Genomic DNA, 23,454 nt, shown 5'->3' with positions numbered 1-23,454 from the left:
GAATATTGAGGGAGACAAGGGAACAAATTGATGGAGTATTGACAGACATCTTTGTATCCTCTTTGGCCACAGGTGAGGTCCCAGAGGAATGGAGAATAGCCAATGTTGTCCCCATTGTTTAAGAAGGGGAACAGGGATAATCCTGGAAATTACAGGCCTGTGAACCTCACATTGGTGGTAGGGAAATTATTGGAGAAGATTCTCAGGGACAAGATCTATATGCATTCAGAAGCTAATGGACTTAGTGATAAGTGGTATGGTTTTGTGCAGGGGAGGTCATACCTCACTAACTTGTTCAAGTTTTCTGAGGAGGTGATGAAGATGATTGATTAGGGAAAGTGGGTGCTGTTGTCTACATGGACTTCAACAAAGTCTTTGACAAGATCCCTGATGGTAGACTGGTACATAGGTGAAGTCACATGGGCTGACAAGATGGATAGAGAACTGGCTTAGTCATCAGAGACAGTAGTGGTGGAAGAATGCCTTTCAGAATGGAGGGATGTGACTAGTGGTGTTCCACAGGGATCACTGCTTTTTGTGATCTACATATATGATTTTGAGGAAAACATAGCTGGTCTGATTGGTACGTTTGTGGACAAAATAAAGATTGGTAGAGTTGCAGATAGTGAGGAGGACTGTCAGAGGATATAGCAGGATGTAAGTCAGTTGGAGGCATGGGTCGAAAAATGGCAGATGGAGTTTAATCTGGACAAATGAGAGGTGATGCATTTTGAAAGGTCAAGTACAGGTGGAAGTTCTACAATGAATTGCAGAACCCTCATGAGTATCGATATGCAGAGGAATCTGGGTGTGCAGGCCCACAGATCACTTAAAGTGGCATCGCAGGTAGACAAGGTAGTGAAAACGCCCTATGGCAATGCTTGCCTTCATTGGAAGGGGCATTAAATAGAAGGGCAGACAAGTCATGCTGCAGCTTTATAGAACTTTAATTAGGCCAACCCTTGTAAAATTTCATACAGTTCTGGTCACCACACTACCAAAAGGATGTGGATGCTTTGGAGAGAGTGTTGCCTGATATGGGGGATTTTAGGTATGAAGAAAGGTTGACCAGACTGGGTTTGTTTTCACTGGAATGCAGGAGAAGGTGATGTAATAGAAGTTTAAAAGATTGTGAATGGCATGGAATAGGGGGAACGTATGAGGCTTTTTCCCAGGATAGAGGGGTCAATTACTAGGGGACACAGGCTCAAGGTGTGGGTGTGGGGAAATTTGAGAGAGATTTGAGGGGCACATTTTTTACACTAAGGGCAGTGAGTGCCTGGAATAAGCTGCTAGAGGTGATGGTGGAAGCAGATACAATAGCAGCATTCAAGAAACACTTGGACAAATACATGAATAGGAAGGGAATATAGAGATATGGATCCTGTAATTGAAGATTGGTTTAGTATGGAAGGACATAATGTGTTGGTACAGGTTTGGAGGACCGAAGGACCTGTTCCTATGTTGTATGGTTCTTTGACAGGTGGAGATAGATCTCAAACAGACAGACAGAAAAACAGTTGGACAGATAAAGCAGTTTGTGGGAAAAAATAACTGTTAATGGGGACAATTAGTGGTTGACAACAGGTAATGTGTGGTAGCAGCCATGTAATTACAAAGCCTGGAGTGTGGGGGCGAGGGAAAGCACAGGAAAAGGTGCTGAAGCCCTAAAATTGTTGAATTCAACACTAAATCCAGAAGACTGCAGAGTTCCCAAGTGGAAAATGATATGCTGTTCTTCCAGCTTGCGCAGAGCTTCCCTGGAGCATTACAGTAAGCCTGAGACAGAGACGTTGGCCAGAGAACACAGTGGCGTGTTGAAGTGGCAAGCAACTGGAAACTCACGGTCTATTTTTCAGACAGAATGTAGGTGTTCTATGAAGTGGCCAGAGTTTGTGATTTGTTTCTCCAATGTACGAGAGACCATATTGTGAGCAGCAAATAAAGAAGAGAAACCTGATACACCATTTCAGCTTTGCTATCTTCTGGCTAAACACAAGAAATATTTCACGATAAAGTAATTAAAGAAGCAAAGACAAGGTCATCTGACTCTGTATTGATGGACCTTAAGAACAAATAAAAATAATAGCGTTCCAGAGCGTGTCACTTCGACAGTAACAAGATGAGTGGAATCTTTGATTGAAGACACCATTCAGCAACAACAGAAGGATTGTGAATGCTTCTCACTGCAGTTTGATAAATTCGTTCACGTGACTGACACAAATCTTTTAAATTTACATGGTATGAAAATTAACTGCTTAATCCAAATTTTCTTCAGGGTAGATTCTAGGTTGCACTTAAATTTCAAAGGTTGAAATATGTTAAAAAGGTTGGAGACCACTGACCTACAAGATACACTGCAACAACTCATCAAGACTCCTTCCACAGTACCTTCTAAACCCATGATCTCTACCACCTAGAACTACAGGGATAGCAAGCACATAGAAATACCATGACCTGAAAATTCCTCTCCGTGGCACACCACCCTACCTTGCTTCCAAACAGCCATGTATAGCAGCAGTTCATACTTGTGCCTGACCATTACCATCTTAAGGACAATTAGTGATGTGTAATAAATGCTGCTCCAGGCAATAGTGCAACATATTGTGAAAGATCAAATAAAACCCTCATTCTGAATTTTGACCTCATGTTCTGGATGGTCCAACAAGGGGAAATGTTTTCTTAGCATCTATCCTGCCATGCTCAATAATTTTAGACTACATTATAACTCTTATTCTTCTGTCAATCTGGCATCATAGGACAATCCCCTTAATCCAGAAACAATGGATTATGTTGGCTAAATTCCAATCCCTGCAAACTCTTCCAGAAGCCAAGGACTTCTGGAAAATAAAAACAAATGTAACCATCTTTGAAGGTCTCTCAAGACCATAGGATGCAGTTCTTTAGTTGCAATGAGTTTACCATCACTTTGTCCCATTAGCTTCTCCAGAATGTTTACTTTATGAACATGTTTTCTTCAAGTGCCTTATTTGTGAACACATTCCCCATTTTTTCTTTTCTCTACTGTGAAGACAGATAGAAAGTAATTGTTTAATGTGACTGTCATCTCCTTACTCCTCACTATAATTTCACCTGCCCCAGTGCTAATCATTTGCTATTTCCATATAGAAATGTACTTAAAGTTTTTATGCCTCTTGCTAGTCTCTTATTTTCTCATACTATATTAATTTCTTGGTCTTTTTGCAAATACTAAAATCCTCCTCACTTTTAGTCTCTAATAATATTATGACCAAGATATTCGAATGATCAAATAGTCATTGGAGCAACAGAAAGTAGAGTTTCACATTGAAACCAAACAGAATCCCCAAAGCATGCCAATTCTATGGGAACTGCCCAGGAAATTTAATTTTAAAATAGGCTCTTCCTGTGCTTGGAGCCCTCCAAAAGAAGAGTAAGTTAAAAGGCAGAAATTTGAGGGTTATGACTCACTCAGCTTTTATAGGCATGCAGTAAAAGACAGAGGATTAGAAATCTACACCTGGGCAATTATTAACTTGAATTCCCAACTCATGGTAGACTCTGGACACCAGCATTTCCTCTCTTTACTCAACACCACTACAGCTCAACCTCATGTTGGACTGAAGCCCATCCCAACCCCACCAACTAAGAACCTTTGGTGAATTTCTGCAGTGCATCCTTCATATGGTACACACTTCTGCTCTGGGCACTGGTGGTGGAGGGAGTTAATGTTTGGTGCTAATCAAGTAGGTTGCTTTGCTCTGGATGGTATCACGCTTCCTGTATGTTGTTGGAGTCATGCTCAGGTAAGTGGAAGTCTTTGCTGTATCACATCCCTGACTTGTGCTTTGTAGGTTGTGGATGGTTTTAGGGAATCAGGTGGCAAGTTACTCCCTGCATGATTCCTTGGCTCTGACCTGCCATTGTAGCCACGGTACTTACAATGGTTGTCCATAGAATAGAACATTACAGTGCAATACAGGCCCTCAACGTTGCGCCGACCTGTGAAACCAAACTGAAGCCCATCTCACCTACACTATTCCATTATCATCTATATACTTATCCAAAGACCATTTAAATGTCCTTAAAGTTAGTGAATCTACTACTGTTGCAGGCAGAGCATTCCATGCCCTTACTACTGAGTAAAAAAACTACCTCTGACAGCTCTCTTATATCTAGCACCCCTCAACTTAAAGCTATGTCTCCTTGTGCTAGCCATCACCATCTGAGGGAAAACAACTCTCACTGTCCACTCTATCTAATCCTCTGATCATCTTGTACATCTCTATTAAGTCACCTCTAATCTTCTTCCCTCGAACGAAAACAGTCTCAAGTCCCTCAGCCTTTCCTCATAAGCACTTCCGTCCATGCCAGGCAACATCCTAGTAAATCTCCTCTGCACCCTTGCCAATGCTTCCATGCCCTTCCTATAATGCAGCGACCAGAACTGTAAGCAATGCTCCAAGTGCGGCCGCACCATACTTTTGTACTGCTGCAGCATGACCTCATGGCTCTGAAGCTCAATCCCTCTACCAATAAAGGCTAACACACCATACGCCTTCTTAACAACCTTATCAACCTGGGTGGCAACTTTCAGGGATCTATGCACATGGACACAGATCTCTCTGCTCATTTACATTACCAAGAATCTTACCATAAAATCATGAAGAGTATTAATAGGGTGAATGGTCAAGGTCTTTTTCCTTGGGTTGGGGAGTCCAAAACTAGAGGGCATAGGTTTGTAGTGAGGGGGGAAAAGATTTGTAAAGGACCTGAGAGATAACTTTATTTTCCACAGAAGCGTATGGAATGAGCTGTCAGGCGAAGTGGTGGAGGTGGGTACAATTAGAACACTTAAAAGGCATTCTGGATGGGTATATGAATAGGAAAAGTTTAAAGGAATATGTGCCAAATACTGGCAAATGGGGCAAGGTCATTTGGGATGTCTGGTCAGTGTGGATGAGTTGGACCGAATGTCTGTTTCCATGCTGTATAACTCTGATTCCATAACTTGTGGGAGAGGAGCTCCACAAATATCCATAGGCAGTGATGGAAGAGCTCAGCACATCAGTGCAAAAAGATAAGGCTGAAGCAGGACATATACACTTAATGGTAAGGTCCTAGGAAGTGGCCGAAGGGCCTGTTTCCACACTAAGTAATCTAATCTAATCTAATCTAAGTGTTGCTGTACAAAGAGATTTAGAGTGCAGGTTCATAGCTCCTTGAAAGTGGAGTAGATAGGATAGTGAAGGCGGTGTTTGGTATGCTTTCCTTTATTGGTGAGAGTATTGAGTACAGGAGTTGGGAGGTCATGTTGCGGTTGTACAGGTCATTGGTTAGGCCACTGTTGAAATATTGCTTGCAATTCTGGTCTCCTTCCTATCTGAAAGATGTTGTGAAACTTGAAAGGGTTCAGAAAAGATTTACAAGGATGTTGCCAGGGTTGGAGGATTTGAGCTATAGGGAGAGGCTGAACAGGCTGGGACTGTTTTTCCTGGAGCGTCGGAGGCTGAGGGGTGACCTTATGGAGATTTACAAAATTATGTGGGGCATGGATAAGGTAAATAGACAAAGTCTTTTCCCTGGGGTCAGGGATTCCAGAATTAGAGGGCATAGATTTAGGGTGAGAGGGGATAGATATAAAAGAGACCTAAGGGACTACGTTTTCACGCAGAGGGTGGTACGTGTATAGAATGAGCTGCCAGAGGAAGTGGTGGAGGCTGGTACAACTGCAACATTTAAGAGGCATTTTGTTGGGTATATGAATAGGAAGGGTTTGGAGGGTTTTGAGCCAGGTGCTGGCAGATGGAACTAGATTGGGTTGGGATATCTGGTTGGCATGGACGGGTTGGACCAAAAGGTCTGTTTCCATGCTCCTCAGCCTCCAATTTGTCTAATTGTCCACCACTATTCGTGATCGGACGAAGCAGGACTGCAGTTTTGTTGACTGTTGAATCATTTAGCCCTACCCATCACTTGCTGCTTATGCTGTTTTGCACAAAAGTAGTTACAGCTTCATCAGGCTGACCCCTTACTTTTAAGTATCCCTGGTGTTGCTCCTGGCATGCACACCTGTAGCATTCTTCATCGAACTAGGGTTGTTTCGCCGGCTTGGCCATGCAGATTGCACTGGAGTACAATTCCGCTGCTGCTGATGCCCAGTCTCGAGTTGCTAGATCTATTCCAAGTCAACATAACACAAGGTGGGTCATCTTGACGTGAAGATGGGATGCAGTCTTCACAAAATAGTGCAATCGTCACTTCTATTAATATTTCATAGACAAATGCATCAGTGGTAGACAAAAACTGGTGAGGAGAAGGTCAAGAATGTTTTTCCATTTGTTGGCTCCTTCGTCACCTGCCACAGACCCAGTCCAATAGGTACATATTCTAGATCTTGACCAGCTCTGTCAGTAGTGGTGCTGCCGAGCCACTCTTCACAGACAATTAGTTCCCACATGCAGAGTACATTCCACATCCTTATCACCCTTAGTGCTTCCTCAAGTGGCTTTCAACATGGAATAGGGAGAAATTACCTAAGCAATTAATTTCTACCAGTACTAATACTGCATGAAATTTGTTATGAATGTTAACTTTGCACAGATATGGTGCCTTCAGCTGTGACGTTTCCTCACTTCCCCAACATCGCTTTAGATCATTACCTTTGTTACTCTTGCTGTCACAAAGATTAACACAGAAATGTAATGAAGAAAGAGGACACCATCGCAAAACAAAAGCAGACAAAGATAACACCAAAAAAAAAGCTTTTACTTCATTGTTAAGTCTCAACAAAGAAAGGGATATGAGGAGAGCAAAAAGGAGAAGGTAATTCAATAGGGTGAATAGTGTGGGGATGACAAAAGACTTGTGGAATGGAGGGCCTGTGGATATGGGTATACAATGGGAGAAAGTTACAGGACTACAGCACGCTATAACGATAGAACGGAATGAGACCATGAAAGATGAACATTTTGACTTGAAAGTGTCGGCAGCCAATGCGATTCAGGAGGGTGGGGTTTACAAAAGATGAAGGATGGGAGGCTGGCTATTGAGAGTTTTGGGATATTGCGTCGGAAGATGACAAAGGCATAAGTGAGATTCTTGTTAGCTAGATGGGTTAAGTTAAGTATTCACAAAGTCTTCCTTGGAGAGGAAAAGACTCAGATTTTAAGTATATCTATTTTCCAATTACTTCCAAATATGCCATCAACATCCATTCTACATTATTAAAAAATCTACTTACTCAAATTCTGTAGCATAGTAACGCAGAAACCCCACAAGCAGGTCTCCCAGGTTTGAGCTATTTAATGAGAGGTATGGAGTAATGTTACTTCCTCTTCGGTGCACAAACTGCAGCTGCATAGTGGGCTCAAAGCACTCCTAAAAATATTCAAATTGATTCTTGAAATGAGTGATATATTTTTAAATCATTGAATACAACATTCATATAAAGAAAACAAAGTACAAGCATGTGAAAATGGAAATTTGGTGATGTTAATACTAAAACATGAAAGTGGTAATACTGCTTAGATGCATCCTATCAGATATCTTCTACAGGTTTCTTTGCAAAATCCCAAGTTACCCCTCATTTTTTTGATACAAGAAGTAACAAAAGGTAATGGACTAAAGTACTCCCAATGCAACGAAAGGAAACCTAAATTAACAGATAACATCAGACTTAATTTTCCTCTTTGCATTTCCAATGCAAGTGTAATCAGCATAAATTAGCTGTGTTATATCAATCAAGCTGTGGGTTCAATTCAGAAACCTAGAATTCGGTAAGCATCTTCCATGGCACTGCTTACAGACAGTCTGGGTTTGGAACATGACTGTGACGCTTAATTGTTAAGAACAGCCAGTCCCTTCTACCCTATTAATTGGGTATTCACTATGAGGGAATAGTCTTAATAGAGACTCCGAGGTTAGGTAGAAGCAATTACCAGTACATTGGCAGGAATAAGGATTAGCTAAGTCCTAGAATGAAGATATCCCTTCTTCAAAGGGAATATATGAACATCAACACAACAGCTCCTAATTACTGATTACTAATTACTGTGCCAATAAAAAGATGCTTGCATTAGTCAATGACACTGAGCAACACTGGATCCATTAGCCATACATTTTTCAATCCATTTTTACTCCTGTTGCTTTGGTATTGCAATTTTTTTGTTGACCCAATATAACTTGGGCCATTTCAGGATAGTCCGTTCATACTGATGAACAAAAACTTGTAATGCATTTGTTTTCCTAAAAAATTCATTGATAATGAGATTTCAAAATTCTCAAAGGAAAATATATGATGATCCTGCAAATGAGCAAAACTTTGGTCAATATCTCGGATTCAAATAAAAAGCCATCAGTTTTTGCAACAAATGATGTTCCAGAAATGAGCAATTTGCACGGAACAAAACTGGATAGAAATTACAACTAAATCTTTGACTGGATATTGAACTATACTTTTTGCATTAAAAACAGTATTCAAAACATTTTACTGTTAATATCATTTTAGTCATAGAACTAAGAATGTTACTTACCGGGTGCTCTTTCTGAAGAGATGGAATGACGGGTTCAGGTAGAACTTAAAAAGAAACAAGAAAAGTGACATGAGAATGCAAGAACCCGAGAAAGAAAAAGGATGTAGGAACAAGCTATTCAGCCTTTTAGGCCTGCTTTGCCATTTAGACCATGGCTGATATGACTGCGATCTTAACTTCACTTTTCTGCCTTTTTCCCATAACCCTCGTTTCTGATGAAGGGCTTATGCCCAAAACGTCAACTCTCCTGTGCCTTGGATGCTACCTGACCCGTTATGCTTTTCCAGCACCACACTTTTCAATTCTGACTCTCCTATATCTGCAGTCCTCACTCTCAGTTGTCAATCCACATCCATGACAATGCAGTTGTTCTTTAACTGGACTCTGGGTAATGAGGGAGGGTTAATTAATACTAGTCTAACGTGCGCTAGCCGCATCTCATGAATGAACCTTTTTTTTTTTATAAAAAGGCACAGGTTACCAGATTTGGATAAAATCAACATGGAGAATGCAACCCACAGTTGTTAGCTTTTTTAAAAGGGCCCCCACCCTCTAATTATTGCTCACTATCAATAATCCAATACATTCTATTTATTGCAAGTCAGTTCCATTACTTCTTAAATTGCCTTTTTTAAAAACGAATTTTGGGCACAGAATCTTTGTAAATGTATCCCAGTGAGAACTGTTAGCAAAAACTTAACATATAATCTTTTAAGAAAAATTAATACATACAAAAAAATTCCAAATATTTATATTTGAAAGAATTCAGGACAGATATTCTAACCAAAATTAAATGACTGATTCAACAACACTTTCAAATATTTCATTTGTCCAATGGAAAAAAACAGCTGTAGTTATTCATAATGCTGCATTGCAGATATACTGGATTTACTCAAGGATAATATCTTGTTATTTTGAGGTATCAATCAGAAACACAGCATTATAATATTTGACATTAATCAATCACAATAAAAGCTTAGGACCTTCATCATAATCTTCCATCTACATCTTTTGGGAGGAACAGAATCCTCATAGAATAAAAGGTTGCCCCATTAATTCTTGTTGCAGATGGCATGACCGGAAATTCTGCTAACTGCATATTCACACTAAACAAACAGGAGTGCCTCTCTTAAATGTTACGAACTCCAAAAGCTAGTGTGATTTCAAATAAACCTTTGGTGACTATAACTTGGTGTCATGTGACTTCTGACTTTGTCCACCCGAGTCCAACACTGACACCTCCGCATCAGTATATCCATGATGCAAACTTCAAATAAATATTTCAATTAAGTCATTAAAATGTCATACAGGCCAGGCATTATATGCTTTTAATGAAACATACTGCCAACACTTTCACCATTCAAAATAAAGATAAACAAAGCATTCCGACTGTTACGGAATAGGAGAGATGGTCAAAAGGTCCCTACTTTTTCCATCTTTCAACCATACAGGTGTGTTTTAATATCAAAGTGCTGTGATCGTTGAGAACAGACAATGACAGGTTTTCTCAAGTTATTTTGGTCAGGCATGGAAGCTAGCTCCATGTTCTTGTGTGGCCACATATACATCGTCAGGAAAGAAAATTCCTCTTTGTTTTATAAACAGAGGTCTGAATTTTCACTCAATCCAGGATTACAGACCTAGGTGTGCTCATATCAAAGCCCTCTATAACTGTGGAGAAACCTGCTTGATCATCTACTCCAACTGCCTTGCGATTGTTGTGATCCCAGTTGATGTTACCACTGGACAAGTTAGATCCAGAATAAAATCCAACCTGATAGATCAAATTTTGTCTTTAAAATTTAAAATGGCCATTTTTCATAAATATAACTACACAAAACTGCAGGTTTAATTTGAGCATCAGAACAGAAGCATATTACAAAAGAAAAACAAAAATAAAATGAGACGTCAAGCTATCCAAATATAACTCAATTTGAAAGATTTCAAAATAAAGGAGAAAACCAAAATCCCACTCAACACCATATCATATTTCATCAATAATCCAAATAATTCCTTCCCTGTCAAATCTGTAAAATCATGGTTCCAGAAAGACTGACCCAGTTCTTTTTTAAACTCACTTTACAAATATTAACCAAAACTCATATGCCACTAATTTGAAATGCAATCTTTTACAAACAATTACATACATACAAAGATCTCACATCTTTCATCATGCAACAAGGGCTCTTGCACCTCTTGCACTTGCAGGCCAACCTGGGTGTCCTTGTATCAGTATGTCAAAATCCTTACGAGCATCAAAACATTTACAAGATTCACAAACTTTAAAAAAGAAATCAGCTTTTCTACTCTTACCAAAACAAATAACTCCATACATCCCTATATTACACCCTATCTGCCACCTTGTTGCCACTTAACCACAGTTACTTTGAAATCTCTGTCCTCCTGGATTCCTTCGTATCATCAGCAAACTTGGGTACAAGTGCTCTGACACTTTGCCCAGCTCATGAAAATTAATTGTAAATAGCACAGCCTCTAGTATGGATACTTGCAGCTTAGGATCGATTACAGAGCATACAAAATAGGAGATGTAGACCATCCAGCCCCTCACGCTGCTCTGCCATTCAGCAAGACCATGCTTGATCCATTTGTTTCAAATTCCAATTTCCGTTGACCTGCAGTAAATCTGGATTCCTCTGCTTAACAAGAATCGACGCACCCGTATCATTAAAATATTTAATTACCCTATTTCCACTGCATTCCAAACCTACTGATAGAGGAAAAAATGTCACCATTCCTGCCTTGAAAGCGCAACTCTCAATTTTAAATTAGTGCCCCTTGTCTGGGTTGCCCTACAAAAAGAAAATATCCTTTCCACATCCAAGGTCTTACAATCTTCAATTAAGTTACCCCTTACTGTTCTTAACACTAGTGGAAACAAGCCTAGCCTATCAAACATATCCTCATGGGACAACCAACTCATTCTAGGTATCAACTTGTAAACCTCGAGTCACCTTCAATACATTTACATCCTTTCTTCAACAAGGAGTCCAAAATTCCACACAGTAGTGGTCTCACCAAAGTTTTGTATAATTGAGGCATAAACATCCCTACTGTTATGTGCAATTCCTTTCAAAATAAAGTACAGCATTCCATTAGACATCTTAATTACATACTATATTGCTCACAAACCTCTTTTGAGCTCACGAACCAGAACACCTAAGTCTATCTGCACCTCTGAATTCTGAAAACTTCCTTCATTTGCTGTCAAAGTGAACATTTTCCCAGAACGTATTCCATATACAGGTAGAAAACCCTTTATCCGAAATTCCAAAATCTGAAAAGCTCCAAAATCCAAAGTTTTTTTTGTGAAGTTTTATCTCATTAACAAGGTTGTTTGGCGTGAAAACAGTTAACCGAACTCCACACCCACTCATTGCTTGTCACTCAAATGCAATGTGGCGGTGGGGAAGAAAAAAAAAAAAGAGTTTGGTGCATCACCTAGCACTGGCAGGCCTCAATTCTGTTTTAGGGCTTGTTTCTTATGCTGAGTTTGGTGTTTGGTAAGATTTTTAAAAATTTTTACTGTACAGTCACTTATTCCAAAATTCAAAAAGTTCAGAATTCTGAAAACCAGCTGGTCACAAGCATTTTGGATAAAGGATTGTGTACCTGTATTATTCTTTTGCCTGCTCTCATAACATATTAATACCTCTCTGCAACTTTCTTATTCTTTCCTCACAATGTACTTTCCTATTTATCTTGGTATGGTCTATGAATTTAGATAACATACCTTCACTTGCTCCTCATTGCAGAAAGGGGAGCCCTCAGAACAGACCCTTGCAGGGCTTTACTCATTATATCCTGCCAATCAAGCAAAGACTCACTTATGCATTTTGTATTCTGCCAGCTGACCAATCTTCTATCCATGTTAATATGCTACTCCATTCACCATATCTTTTATTCTTCACAACAAATGTGGCACCTTATCAAATGCCTTCTGAAAATCTAACAATGTCTATAGGCTCCATTTTGTCCATAACACGTTATTCCTTCAAAGTTCTCCAATAACTTGGATAAACGTAATTTACCTTTGATAAAATCATGTTGTGTTTCCAATTACCGTGAATTTTTCTGAAGTGTGCACCTTTAACTTCTTCAACAACCAATTCTAATACTTTACCAGATATCACACATCAAGCTAGCTGGCCTATAGTTTGTTGTTTTATGCCTCCCTCCTTTCTTGAAAGCAGAGGTTATATTTGCTACGTTCCAGTCTAATAGAATCTTTCCTGGATCCAGGGACTTCTGGAAAATTAACACAGAAGCACCAATACCCGATAGCAACTTCTTTTAGGTTCCAAAGATGAAATCCATCTGGATCTGTCAGTTTGCAATTTCCTAAAATTCTTCGCAGCACTTTCCTTGTAATTGTAATTTGCCAATTTCCATATTCCCTTCTGCCTCCTGAGTTGTGATTGTTGTTGTTCAATTCTGTCTCCCTATTGTAGGAAAAATGTTGCAAGATTTGAAAGATTTCAGAGAGGATTTACAAGCATACTGCCAGGATTAGAGGGTTTGAGCTACAGGGAGAAACTGAATGGGCTGGCGCTATTTTCCCTGGAGTGGAGGAGGATGAGGGGTCACCTTACAGAAGGTCCCTCATTCAAAGTTACCAGCAATTCCCATTTCATGCCTCTGAGCTCCCCAAACTGGGTCTGGGTTAAGTTGGGAGTTCCACTACATAAATTTAAGTAACAAATATAAACAAACAATCAGGGAGAATTTTGTAAAGTCTAGCTGTGGATAAAAAAAATCAAGCATAAGTTTTCCTGTCAAGGCTTATAAGTCACCAGAGGCTTTCTCAATGTCATTGAAGCAGACAGTTACAAACATATACATATATAGTTTTAGGGAGGGGCTGTAAAAAATTAGAAAATTATGTAAATATCACGTAGACTTACTTTGTAGGTAGTGTAACACCATCAGAACCAAAGAGTAACTACTCAATGTGCCACGGCTAGCATCATTGATTCCATGGTAACGGGCCCACTTTTTCACAACCAGCACAAGAGGACGGACACGACTCTCAACTGCATAAAAGAAACAATAACTACTTCAGGAGTGCTTATGAGGAGAGCAATTGAATATTTAAACAGTCAATAACAAGCCAACTCTAACTGGTTTTAGTTTCCAATTTTCCACAAAATATAATTTGCATTCCTATGTAGGATTCAGAAAACTAAGAATTGGTGGATGAGAAAGTGTGTCTCACTTATATTACTACTCTGGTAGTCACATGACACAGGAACTGAATTTGTTAACGAATCGCAGCAAACAATGTTTATCAGTTAGTCTACAAAGTCAAACAATATTTAATAAAAACACCAGAGGTGAAAATCTAATGCAAGTTATCTTTTTACTCAAGCAGTCTACACTTACTTGGCGTCATGTCTTAAAATACTCTTACTGTATCACAAAATACTTTTCTCAAGAGAAATCTATATGGGTACTTAAATTAATAAACCTATTGGGTCAAATGGTCTGCTTCTATGCTGTACATACTTAATTTCCTGAGATGTATAGCTTCAAAATGTTTCAATTTCAATTAATTATCCAACGCGTCACCAATCAAAATGATTACAGATGGGCTAACTTACAACTGAAACAGTTGAAATCCATGAATATAAAATCAGAATATTATATATATATATATATATATATATATATATATCACATTAAGTTATCCACTTTTGTGACTAAGCCAGTGAAACAGAAAACAAGTAGACCTAGAGTTTTAAATTAATTCAAAATCACTCAAGAATAAAATATATGCACAGAGGTAAAAGCCTATGGCTGCACTGATGCTTTGTGCATCTCACAGAAAGTGCATCAACAGCAAGGCATGTCATTTAAAATATAATTTTAGTGATATGGTTGCTGTTCATTTTGAATGGAATTTCACATACAGGTCAAAAATATGACAGAGCGCGCTGAAAAATCTATGTATTAAATGGTTACATACTTCATAATTCAAAAGTAGACAAAATATACTGATGTAGAATGGAAAAATGAAATATCAATAACTGCAGTTATCTGGCACAAAAAAAATCGTTCAAGGGAACAACACTGACCTCCAGTGGAGGATACTAATAAGTAATTGCAAATATTGGAACAGTTCTAGCCCCTGAAAAAAATAGACAGCATTGCTCAAAACTACAATTCCAAGAGGTATACTTGTGCAGAATCCATGCCAAATCATTTTAACAGGTCCACACAATAAAACAAAGTTTTTCAACAGAATTTAAGCCAAAGTAAAGAGGAATAGAAGTATTTGCAAACGTTTTGCACATTTCAGGTGATTTCAAGAGGCTAGAAGTTTGTTACTGTACTATTTTATCAGAAATCAGTGAAAATTTTCACTTCCCAAAGAACCTGGGTTCAGAGATACTTTGAACACAAAGTATTATTGATTCAAAAATACGCCCTTATCCTTGGTGTTTCTAATTATGCACAAATTTAAGTTTGAAACAAAAGGGCTAACTCCCCTAAGGACGCAACCAAATCATTGAACAAAACCTGAGAAATTATTGGATCATTTAAAAGAATAGCATTGACATAGCGCCTCATAATATTCTGAGTGTGTTTAAAAATTCTTCTGAACAGCAAACACATTTATTTTGTGGCTAAGCACAGAGGCCAAATAATGCACATCAGAATTCTACCAACAGTAACATTGAGAATAATTTGTAGATTCAGAGGTGAAGTGTTTTTAAGCAGCCTGACAAACCACCCACAATTACCGACCATGCAAAGACATTCTCCCATCATTCCCAGATTTTAACAACGCCTCCGACAAGAACTCCTTCAATATAGGTCAGGCTGGGGACAGGAAAGAATCTTAGTACTTCAGGTGGCTTTTTGTTACAAGTTAACATTTTTTAGTCATTCTTTCGAGACATTAGTTAACTAATCAAAGAAAGTTAGAGCACAGGAAGCCAACCAACCCATTGAGCCTGGCTCTCTAATGACACACCCTACCCCTCTTCCCAAAACTCTACATTTTGCAACTTTGCAGATAATAATCCAATCCCTCTGAAAATGGTCAGGATCACTAAAGCAGACTGAGTGGTGCGTGTGGCAGGTCAGGATCACTGTGGGCATATTCGCAGGAGTGTGCAGTGTGTCAGAATCAATATTAAGCGGACTTGGAAGGAGGTTAGGATCAATGAAGTGAGAGTGATGCTGAGAAGGTTAGGATCACTGAAGTGAAGGTGGGGAATAAACGACTGCAACATGAAGTCATGAGTTAATTGAATATTTTTACAAAATGTTTTTATGCTTCTGAGAAGGAAATACATATCAAAACTTGACATTAAGGCTTATGTATTCAATTTATTTCAGCTACCTATGTCTAAATGAAAGCAGAAAAAGATAAATGAGTAGCTGGTGAGTTCTGTTTTATGTAGTTCACTTTGTCATCTGATAGCAAAAGGCCTCGAAGGGCAACTCCAGCCTCATTTGTTCCTTTATCCTGGATAACTACAAATGCTTGGAATATCATCAGCTGTAGCAACATGAGTTCTGGATTTTTGTGCTTGAACAGAGTTTAGAGTGCGCTGGATAGTATGCCTATAGATAATAGGTTGCCCTGCAGCTTAAATCAATGCAGGAAGAGAGACAGGTTTTGTCCAGGAGACACCAAGTGCATCTCACTCTCCAATGAATGTAAAGTCCTGCATACTAATGAAACTGATGGTTCATCACTTCAGCGGAGTGCAGCCAGAGCCATGCTCATAGTGTCATATTAGGAAGAAAGTTGTGAAAGTTCACAGTTATGAGGTTTTGAAGTGCTGGAGAGTGAATAGATGGATACCAATGAATTTTGTTTTATCTTGGAGAAAAGCTAGTTCACACGGAGGAGAAAGTGAATTCCAAAGAGCTGTGGCTCTTTGGCCTGGTCCCAGATGCTGCAGTTCAAGATGTTCAAGTTCTGGATATTCAAAGTTTTCTGAACATTAGTGGTTCTCTATGAGTTTGCTAATAAAGGATGCATAATTGCAGTCAAAATTTAGGGAGCTAGATACAAAGTTAGCAGACAGGGATGCAAAAGTAAATTTCTGAATTACTTCTGGTGCCACACACACAAATTTAGAAAGAGGAAGATAAAGCAGATCAATGTATATCTGGAGAGTTGGCACAAGAGGAAAGGTATGAGATTCCAGGAATCACTTGAGATCAGTTCTGGAGGAGATGTGACCTATGCAGTTTGGAGGGGGTGCATAGGTCCAGGCTGATTTACTCATGTTATTTGGTAGGATTTAGAACAACATAGATAAAAACAATGACTGCAGATGCTGGAAACCAGAGTCTAGATTAGAGTGGTGCTGGAAAAGCACAGCAGTTCAGGCAGCATCCGAGGAGCAGTAAAATCGACATTTCGGGAAAAAGCCCTTAATCAGGAATACAGGCAGAGAGCCTGAAGGGTGGAGAGATAAGTGAGAGGAGGGTGGGTGTAGGGAGAAAGTAGCATAGAGTACTATAGGTGAGTGGGGGAGGGGATGAAGGTGATATGTTAGGGGGGAGGGTGAAGTGGATATGTGGAAAGAAAGATAGGCAGGTAGGACAAGTCATGGGGACAGCGCTGAGCTGGAAGTTTGGAACTGGGGTGAGGTGGGGGAAGGGGAAATGAGGAAACTGTTGAAGTCCACATTGATGCCCTGGGGTTGAAGTGTTCCGAGGCAGAAGATGAGGCGTTCTTCCTCCAGACATCTGGTGGTGAGAGAGTGGCGGTGGAGGCAGCCCAGGACCTCCATGTCCTCGGCAGAGTGGGAGGGGAAGTTGAAATGTTGAGCCACAGGGCAGTGTGGCTGATTGGTGCGTGTGTCCCAGAGATGTTCCCTAAAGCGCTCTGCTAGGAGTCGTCCAGTCTCCCCAATGTAGAGGTTGTATCCGTTGCTCCCGATGCAGTCTCCTCTACACTGGGGAGACTGGACGCCTCCTAGCAGAGTGCTTTAGGGAACATCTCTGGGACACCCGCACAAATCAGCGACACCGCCCTGTGGTCCAACATTTCAACTTCCCCTCCCATTCTGCCAAGGACACAGAGGTCCTGGGCCTCCTTCACCGCCGCTCCCTCACCACCAGACATCTGGAGGAAGAACGCCTCATCTTCCGCCTCGGAACACTTCAACCCCAGGGCATCAATGTGGACTTCAACAGTTTCCTCATTTCCCCTTCCCCCACCTCACCCCAGTTCCAAACTTCCAGCTCAGCACTGTCGCCATGACTTGTCCTACCTGGCTATCTTCTTATCCACCTATCCACTTCACCCTCCCCCCTAACTTATCACCTTCATCCCCTCCCCCACTCACCTATAGTACTCTATGCTACTTTCTCCCTACACCCACCCTCCTCTCACTTATCTCTCCACCCTTCAGGCTCTCTGCCTGTATTCCTGATGAAAGGCTTTTTTCCCGAAACGTCGATTTTACTGCTCCTCGGATGCTGCCTGAACTGCTGTGCTTTTCCAGTACCACTCTAATCTAGACTTTAGAACATAACCAGGGTGCAGGAATCAGAAGTTAATAATAGAGATATCATGTGCAAAAAATCTTGAGAAAGGCAGATAGTACCAGTAACACTAAGTTGTTAGATGGGTTCAATGACAGAAAGAAAGTGGTAAATAAGGTTGGTGAATTACAGGCAAAAATGACTATACAGGTATATGTTGTTGTAGCAATAACAGCAACATGGCTCAAATTGCAAAACTAGGGGATAAACAATATTGAATTTAGTAACAAAGTGAACACTTATTAAATAGTGATGATAACATGATTTAGTTCAATGCAGTGTTTGAAAGCAAAAATCATGAATCAGCTACTAGAGTTTTAGATTTAGCCATGAATGACTTTTACAAGAGGAGACAGCGAGTCCACAGTAATCTGGGAAAATGTGCTAATGGGTAAAACAAGTTAGGAACAGTGGAGGATGTTTAAAGAAACATTTAACACAATTCAAAACTAATTTACACCCAAGATGGAAAAGCTTCACTTCACAGAGAGAAAAAAAACCAGCCATGGACATCTAATGAGATATGGGACGACTTAAAACTGAAGGAAAGGCCTTTCAAAAATGCAAATAAAAGCTAAAACCAGCTGAAAGGGAAGGATTCAAAAGACAGCAAAGAGCTACAAAGCAGCTTATAAGAGCTAATAAAAGGGATTATTGAAGAAAAATTGCCAGGGACATCAAAATCAAAAGAAATGTTATAGTTACATCAAGAGAAAGCAGGCTGTCAGGAGCAATTTGGACCACTAAATAAAGGAAGGATATTACCAATGATTATGGCAAAAAGGCAAACATGTTGAAGAATAACTTTTTTCAATATTTATTGTAGAACAGGAGGATAGCTTGCTGGAAGTCCTGAGAAAATTAATAATGGATCAGGACAGAATAAAATTCATGCACGTAAAACATAAGTAATGAGGGTATAAATGGAATTGAAGAGTGACAAACATTTGAGACTTGACAGTTTCTGAGGGAGGGTGTTAAAGGAAGTAGGCAAGTCCATTATGGACATCCTAACTACAATCTTTCAGAGTTCCCTAAATACAGAAGTTATGCCTCTGGATTGGAAAATAGCACATCATTTCATCCTTTCAACAAAAGCAAAAGAGGACAACCAGGGAATTACAGACCACTTAGCCTATAAACATTTGCACTGGGGAAATTGTTGGAGTACATAATCAAGGATGAGGTAACTGAACACATTGCAAATTTGCAGTTAATCAGGGAGAGTCAGTGTGGATTTGTGACGGGTAGGTCATGCCTAACAAACCTCAAATGAAGTTGCTGAAGAGGTAATTAAGGTAGTGCACAAGCACATGCCCATATTGGTGTTGATTATCTGGATTTCTGACATTTGGCAAAGACCCTCATAAGAGACATTAACAAAGGTAAAAACCTACAGAACGGAGGGCAAATTACTGACATGGCTAGGAAACTGATTGAGTGGCAGGCAATAGAAATGAAGGGTAATGGGGTTAAGTCCGCAAATTGGCAGGATATAAACCAGTGATGTTCCATTAGAGCTTCGATTATTCTTCTTTTTTTACTAACAAGTTGGATAATGACATAGAAAATCATACATCCAAATTTGTTGCTGACACAAAGTTATATGGCATCGAAGACACTGTCAATCACAGCATAAAGTTACACAGGGATTAGATTAGATTACTTACAGTGTGGAAACAGGCCCTTCAGCCCAACAAGTCCACACCGACCCGCCAAAGCGCACCCACCCAAACCCATTCCTCTATATTTACCCCTGCACCTAACACTATGGGCAATTTAGCATGGCCAATTCACCTAACCTGCACATTTTTGGACTGTAGGGGGGAAACCCACGCAGACACGGGGAGAATGCGCAAACTCCACACAGTCAGTCAGTTGCCTGAGGCAGGAATTGAACCCGGGTCTCTGGCGCTGTGAGGTAGCAGTGAATGGGAAAAACTGACAGATGGAGTTCAATGTAAGCAAGTCTAAGGTTATCCATTTTAGACCAAAAAAGGGCAGATCAGGGTACTTTTGTGATGGCTTGAAGTGCATGTGAAAGCCCAAGGAGTTCTGGGAATTCAGATACACAGATATTAAAAATGTCACAAACAGGTGCAGTTGGAGAGGTAGAGCTTTGGAACTCCCTTTTACAAAAGTGGATGCTGGACCAGTTGTTAGCTTTAAATCTGAGATAGATTTTTTTTGTTAAGCACAGATATTAAGGGATATGGGCCGAAGGCAGGTGTATGGAGTTAGGTCACAGATCAACCATGATCTCATTGAATGGTGAAACAGACTTGAAGGGCTGAATGGAATATTCCTGTTTCTATGCAAATATCTCAGGAAAGTAAGGAACTGAAGGGAGTGCTGGGGGGCATGTGGCATTATCAGTTTGAGAGGGAGAGGGAGAAGGAGGAGATTACTTTGCTTAGTGTAGTTTATACACCACTAAACAGGTGGGAAAGATAGAGAGAAGGCGCGCGAGAGGAAGGGCGGGCGCGCGAGAGGAAGGGCGGGCGCGCGAGAGGAAGGGCGGGCGCGCGAGAAAAAAAGAGCGCGAGAAAAAAAAGAGAGAAAGAAAAAAAAAGAGAGAGCGCTAACCAGCCAGTCGGAGGGAGAAAGAGAGAGAGGAAGGAGGAAAAGAAAAAAAAAGAAAAAGAAAGGAGATGAAAAAGTGATTATGACAGATAATACAATTAATGACCAGGCCAAATATAGAAAGTTTACAAAGGAATGTAAACACAAACATTGCAAAGACAATATGAAAAGAAAACAGCGCTAACATAAAAGGCAATCCAAAAGACTTCTGTTTGCACATAGGTCTCACCCACAGAGACATGTAGAAAATTAAACACTGGTATCCTTTGTTTCAAAAGTTTGACTTTGCTGAACTTTAAGATAGCTGCCACAGATCACAAGACAGATAAAATGACCAAACTTCTGAAAGCTTCCATAACTAGATTGCAGGGGAACAGAGCTAGAAGTTCATTCGCTACCTTGTTGATAGACAGCATGTGACTGAAGCTCCTTTGAGAATCCTGGCGAATTTTAAACATATATTTTAAATATTCCGATCAGTCTGCCTGGTAATAGCAGCAAAGAGAAGTACCAATGGTTTCAGCATAGTAACTGGATCTGTATAAATTTTAAAATGTCTGTGAAACCTACTTTCTCAAAGAACTTCCATTCATTTGAAAAAGTCAACAGACCTGCAATTAGGGGGCATTGGGTTAGCAGGTCAGGGAACTGTACACCAATTAAGCAGTTTGCTGTGTGGCTCTATTGAGTAGCAGCATCATTTACACCTTACTTCCAGGTGACTTGATCAATTACAGGGAACTGGCAGGGTGACATGCCTAATCTGTAAAAGGAAGAATTTCTAACTAATAGGAATTTGGCAGGAATCACAATGAACTGTGTATCGACTAAGCATAAGAAACCAGTCATAGGAATAGAAAGGAGACATGGTAAGGCTGCTCCTCCACTTTGTCTTGGAGTCTTTCCCAAGATTTTCCTTACTGGATGTGAGGGACTGGAATTAAGAGTTGCTTTCCAGGGCTGTGAAGTAATTGAGGAGGTCAGCAGCCAGAAAGTGGTCTCTTGAACTTGGAGAAGCAACCCAGGTAGTTCGAAGACTACTTGGACAATGCAGTAACTGCATCTGTAGTTTCAGTCAGTCATTCCTCGAAGGGCCTCCTTAATTTCTCATCTTAACAGCCAGCATGAGCCATACTATCTCAAACACACTTTTCACAGACATCCTCCACAAATCCAGTCCTCCTGTTCTGTCCACAAGATCTAACTTCTTACACTCCACTCCAAGCTCTTGGGAAGTGCTAAACTCCAGGAAGTTGGACTGTTGTCATTTTGATGACCCCCTGGTAATTGTGGCCATTTGGTCCATCGGAAAGATGATCCTATTTTAGATGCTGCAGATATCAGCAACAACCTACTGTAAATGGCTGAGCCACTAGTGCTCACATGTTTGGAGTGGTGTTCAACAGAGGGCAGCTCGATCTTTTCCTTTATTAGGAGGTGCAAGTAGAGCTGCAAGAGCTGCTTTTATGCAATAGTTCAAAGTTTGTGAGAAGATTTGTAGCTCGGGTGCTCGTTGCGGTGGTTCTGTTCGCCGAGCTGGAAGTTTTTGTTGCAAACGTTTCGTCCCCTGTCTAGGTGACATCCTCAGTGCTTGGGAGCCTCCTGTGAAGCGCTTCGGTGGTGTTTCCTCCGGCATTTATAGTGGCCTGTCCCTGCTGCTTCCAGTTGTCAGTTTCAGTTGTCCGCTGTAGTGGCCGGTATATTGGGTCCAGGTCGATGTGTTTGTTGATGGAGTTTGTGGATGAGTGCCATGCTTCTCGGAATTCCCTAGCTGTTCTTGGTTTCACTTGCCCTATAATGGTAGTGTTGTCCCAGTCAAATCCATGTTGCTTGTCGTCTGCGTGTGTGGCTACTAGGGATAGCTGGTCGTGTCGTTTCGTGACTAGTTGATGTACAGGAGTTGGGAGGTCATATTGCGGCTGTACAGGACGTTGGTAAGGCCACTGTTGGAATATTGCGTGCAATTCTGGTCTCCTTCCTATCGGAAAGATGTTGTGAAACTTGAAAGGGTTCAGAAAAGATCTACAAGGATGTTGCCAGGGTTGGACGATTTGAGCTATAGGGAGAGTTGAATAGGCTAGGGCTGTTTTCCCTGCAGCGTCGAAGGCTGAGGGGTGACCTTATAGAGGTTTACAAAATTATGTGGGGCATGGATAGGATAAATAGACAAAGTCTTTTCCCTGGGTCGGGGAGTCCAGAATTAGAGGGCATAGGATTAGGGTAAGAGGGGAAAGATATAAAAGAGACCTAAGGGGCAACTTTTTCACGCAGAGGGTGGTACGTGTATGGAATGAGCTGCCAGAGGATGCGGTGGAGGCTGGTACAATTGCAATATTTAAGAGGCATTTGGATGGGTATATGAATAGGAAGGGTTTGGAGCGATATGGGCCGGGTGCTGGCAGGTAGAACGAGATTGGATTGGGATATCTGGCTGGCATGGACAGGTTGGACCGAAGGATCTGTTTCCGTGCTGTACATCTCTATGACTCTATAAAAGAGAGGAAATGTTAGAGAAGTTGGAATCCTTGAAAATAGATATGTCGTCAGGGCCAGATGGATTGTTCCCTATTGAAAAGGTGAAGGAGGAAATAGCAGATGCTCTGAGAATTATTTTCCAATCTTTACTCGACACAGGTGAAGGCTGGAGGACTGGAGGCATGCAAATATGGTTCTGTTGTTTTAAAAAGTTACAATGTAAATGCCAAACAATTATAGGCCACTTAATCTTACTTTAGTGGGCAAATTGTTAGAATCAATACTGAGAGACTGGAAAAATGATCACTTAGAAAGGCATGGACTTGTTAGGGATAGTCAGCATGGCTTTGTC

At 40.5% G+C, this 23,454-nt stretch overlaps 1 protein-coding gene across 3 annotated transcripts in view; it reads right to left on the bottom strand.

The window, feature by feature from the left end:
* The window catches only part of tent2 (terminal nucleotidyltransferase 2), a 92,571-nt gene that overhangs the window by 27,488 nt on the left and 41,629 nt on the right, over positions 1 to 23,454 (bottom strand). For all 3 annotated transcript variants that reach the window (XR_006314104.2, XM_043706827.2, XM_043706818.2), the window contains exons 10-12: positions 13,436 to 13,564; positions 8,514 to 8,557; positions 7,223 to 7,359 (exon numbers count right to left, since the gene is read on the bottom strand). Coding sequence is in view for 2 of the 3 variants with exons in the window: in XM_043706827.2 (XP_043562762.1) it covers positions 7,223 to 7,359; positions 8,514 to 8,557; positions 13,436 to 13,564 (310 nt within the window). In the remaining variant the exon portion in view is untranslated. The remainder of the gene's footprint in view (positions 1 to 7,222; positions 7,360 to 8,513; positions 8,558 to 13,435; positions 13,565 to 23,454) is intronic.

This window comes from Chiloscyllium plagiosum, unplaced genomic scaffold (assembly GCF_037043375.1).
Source record: "Chiloscyllium plagiosum isolate Xiang-an unplaced genomic scaffold, Cpla_swu_hap1 HiC_scaffold_2, whole genome shotgun sequence".
NCBI classification, from domain to species: domain Eukaryota; kingdom Metazoa; phylum Chordata; class Chondrichthyes; order Orectolobiformes; family Hemiscylliidae; genus Chiloscyllium; species Chiloscyllium plagiosum.
The sequence above is the reverse complement of the archived record's forward strand: the minus strand, read 5'-3'. Positions and strand labels throughout refer to the sequence as shown.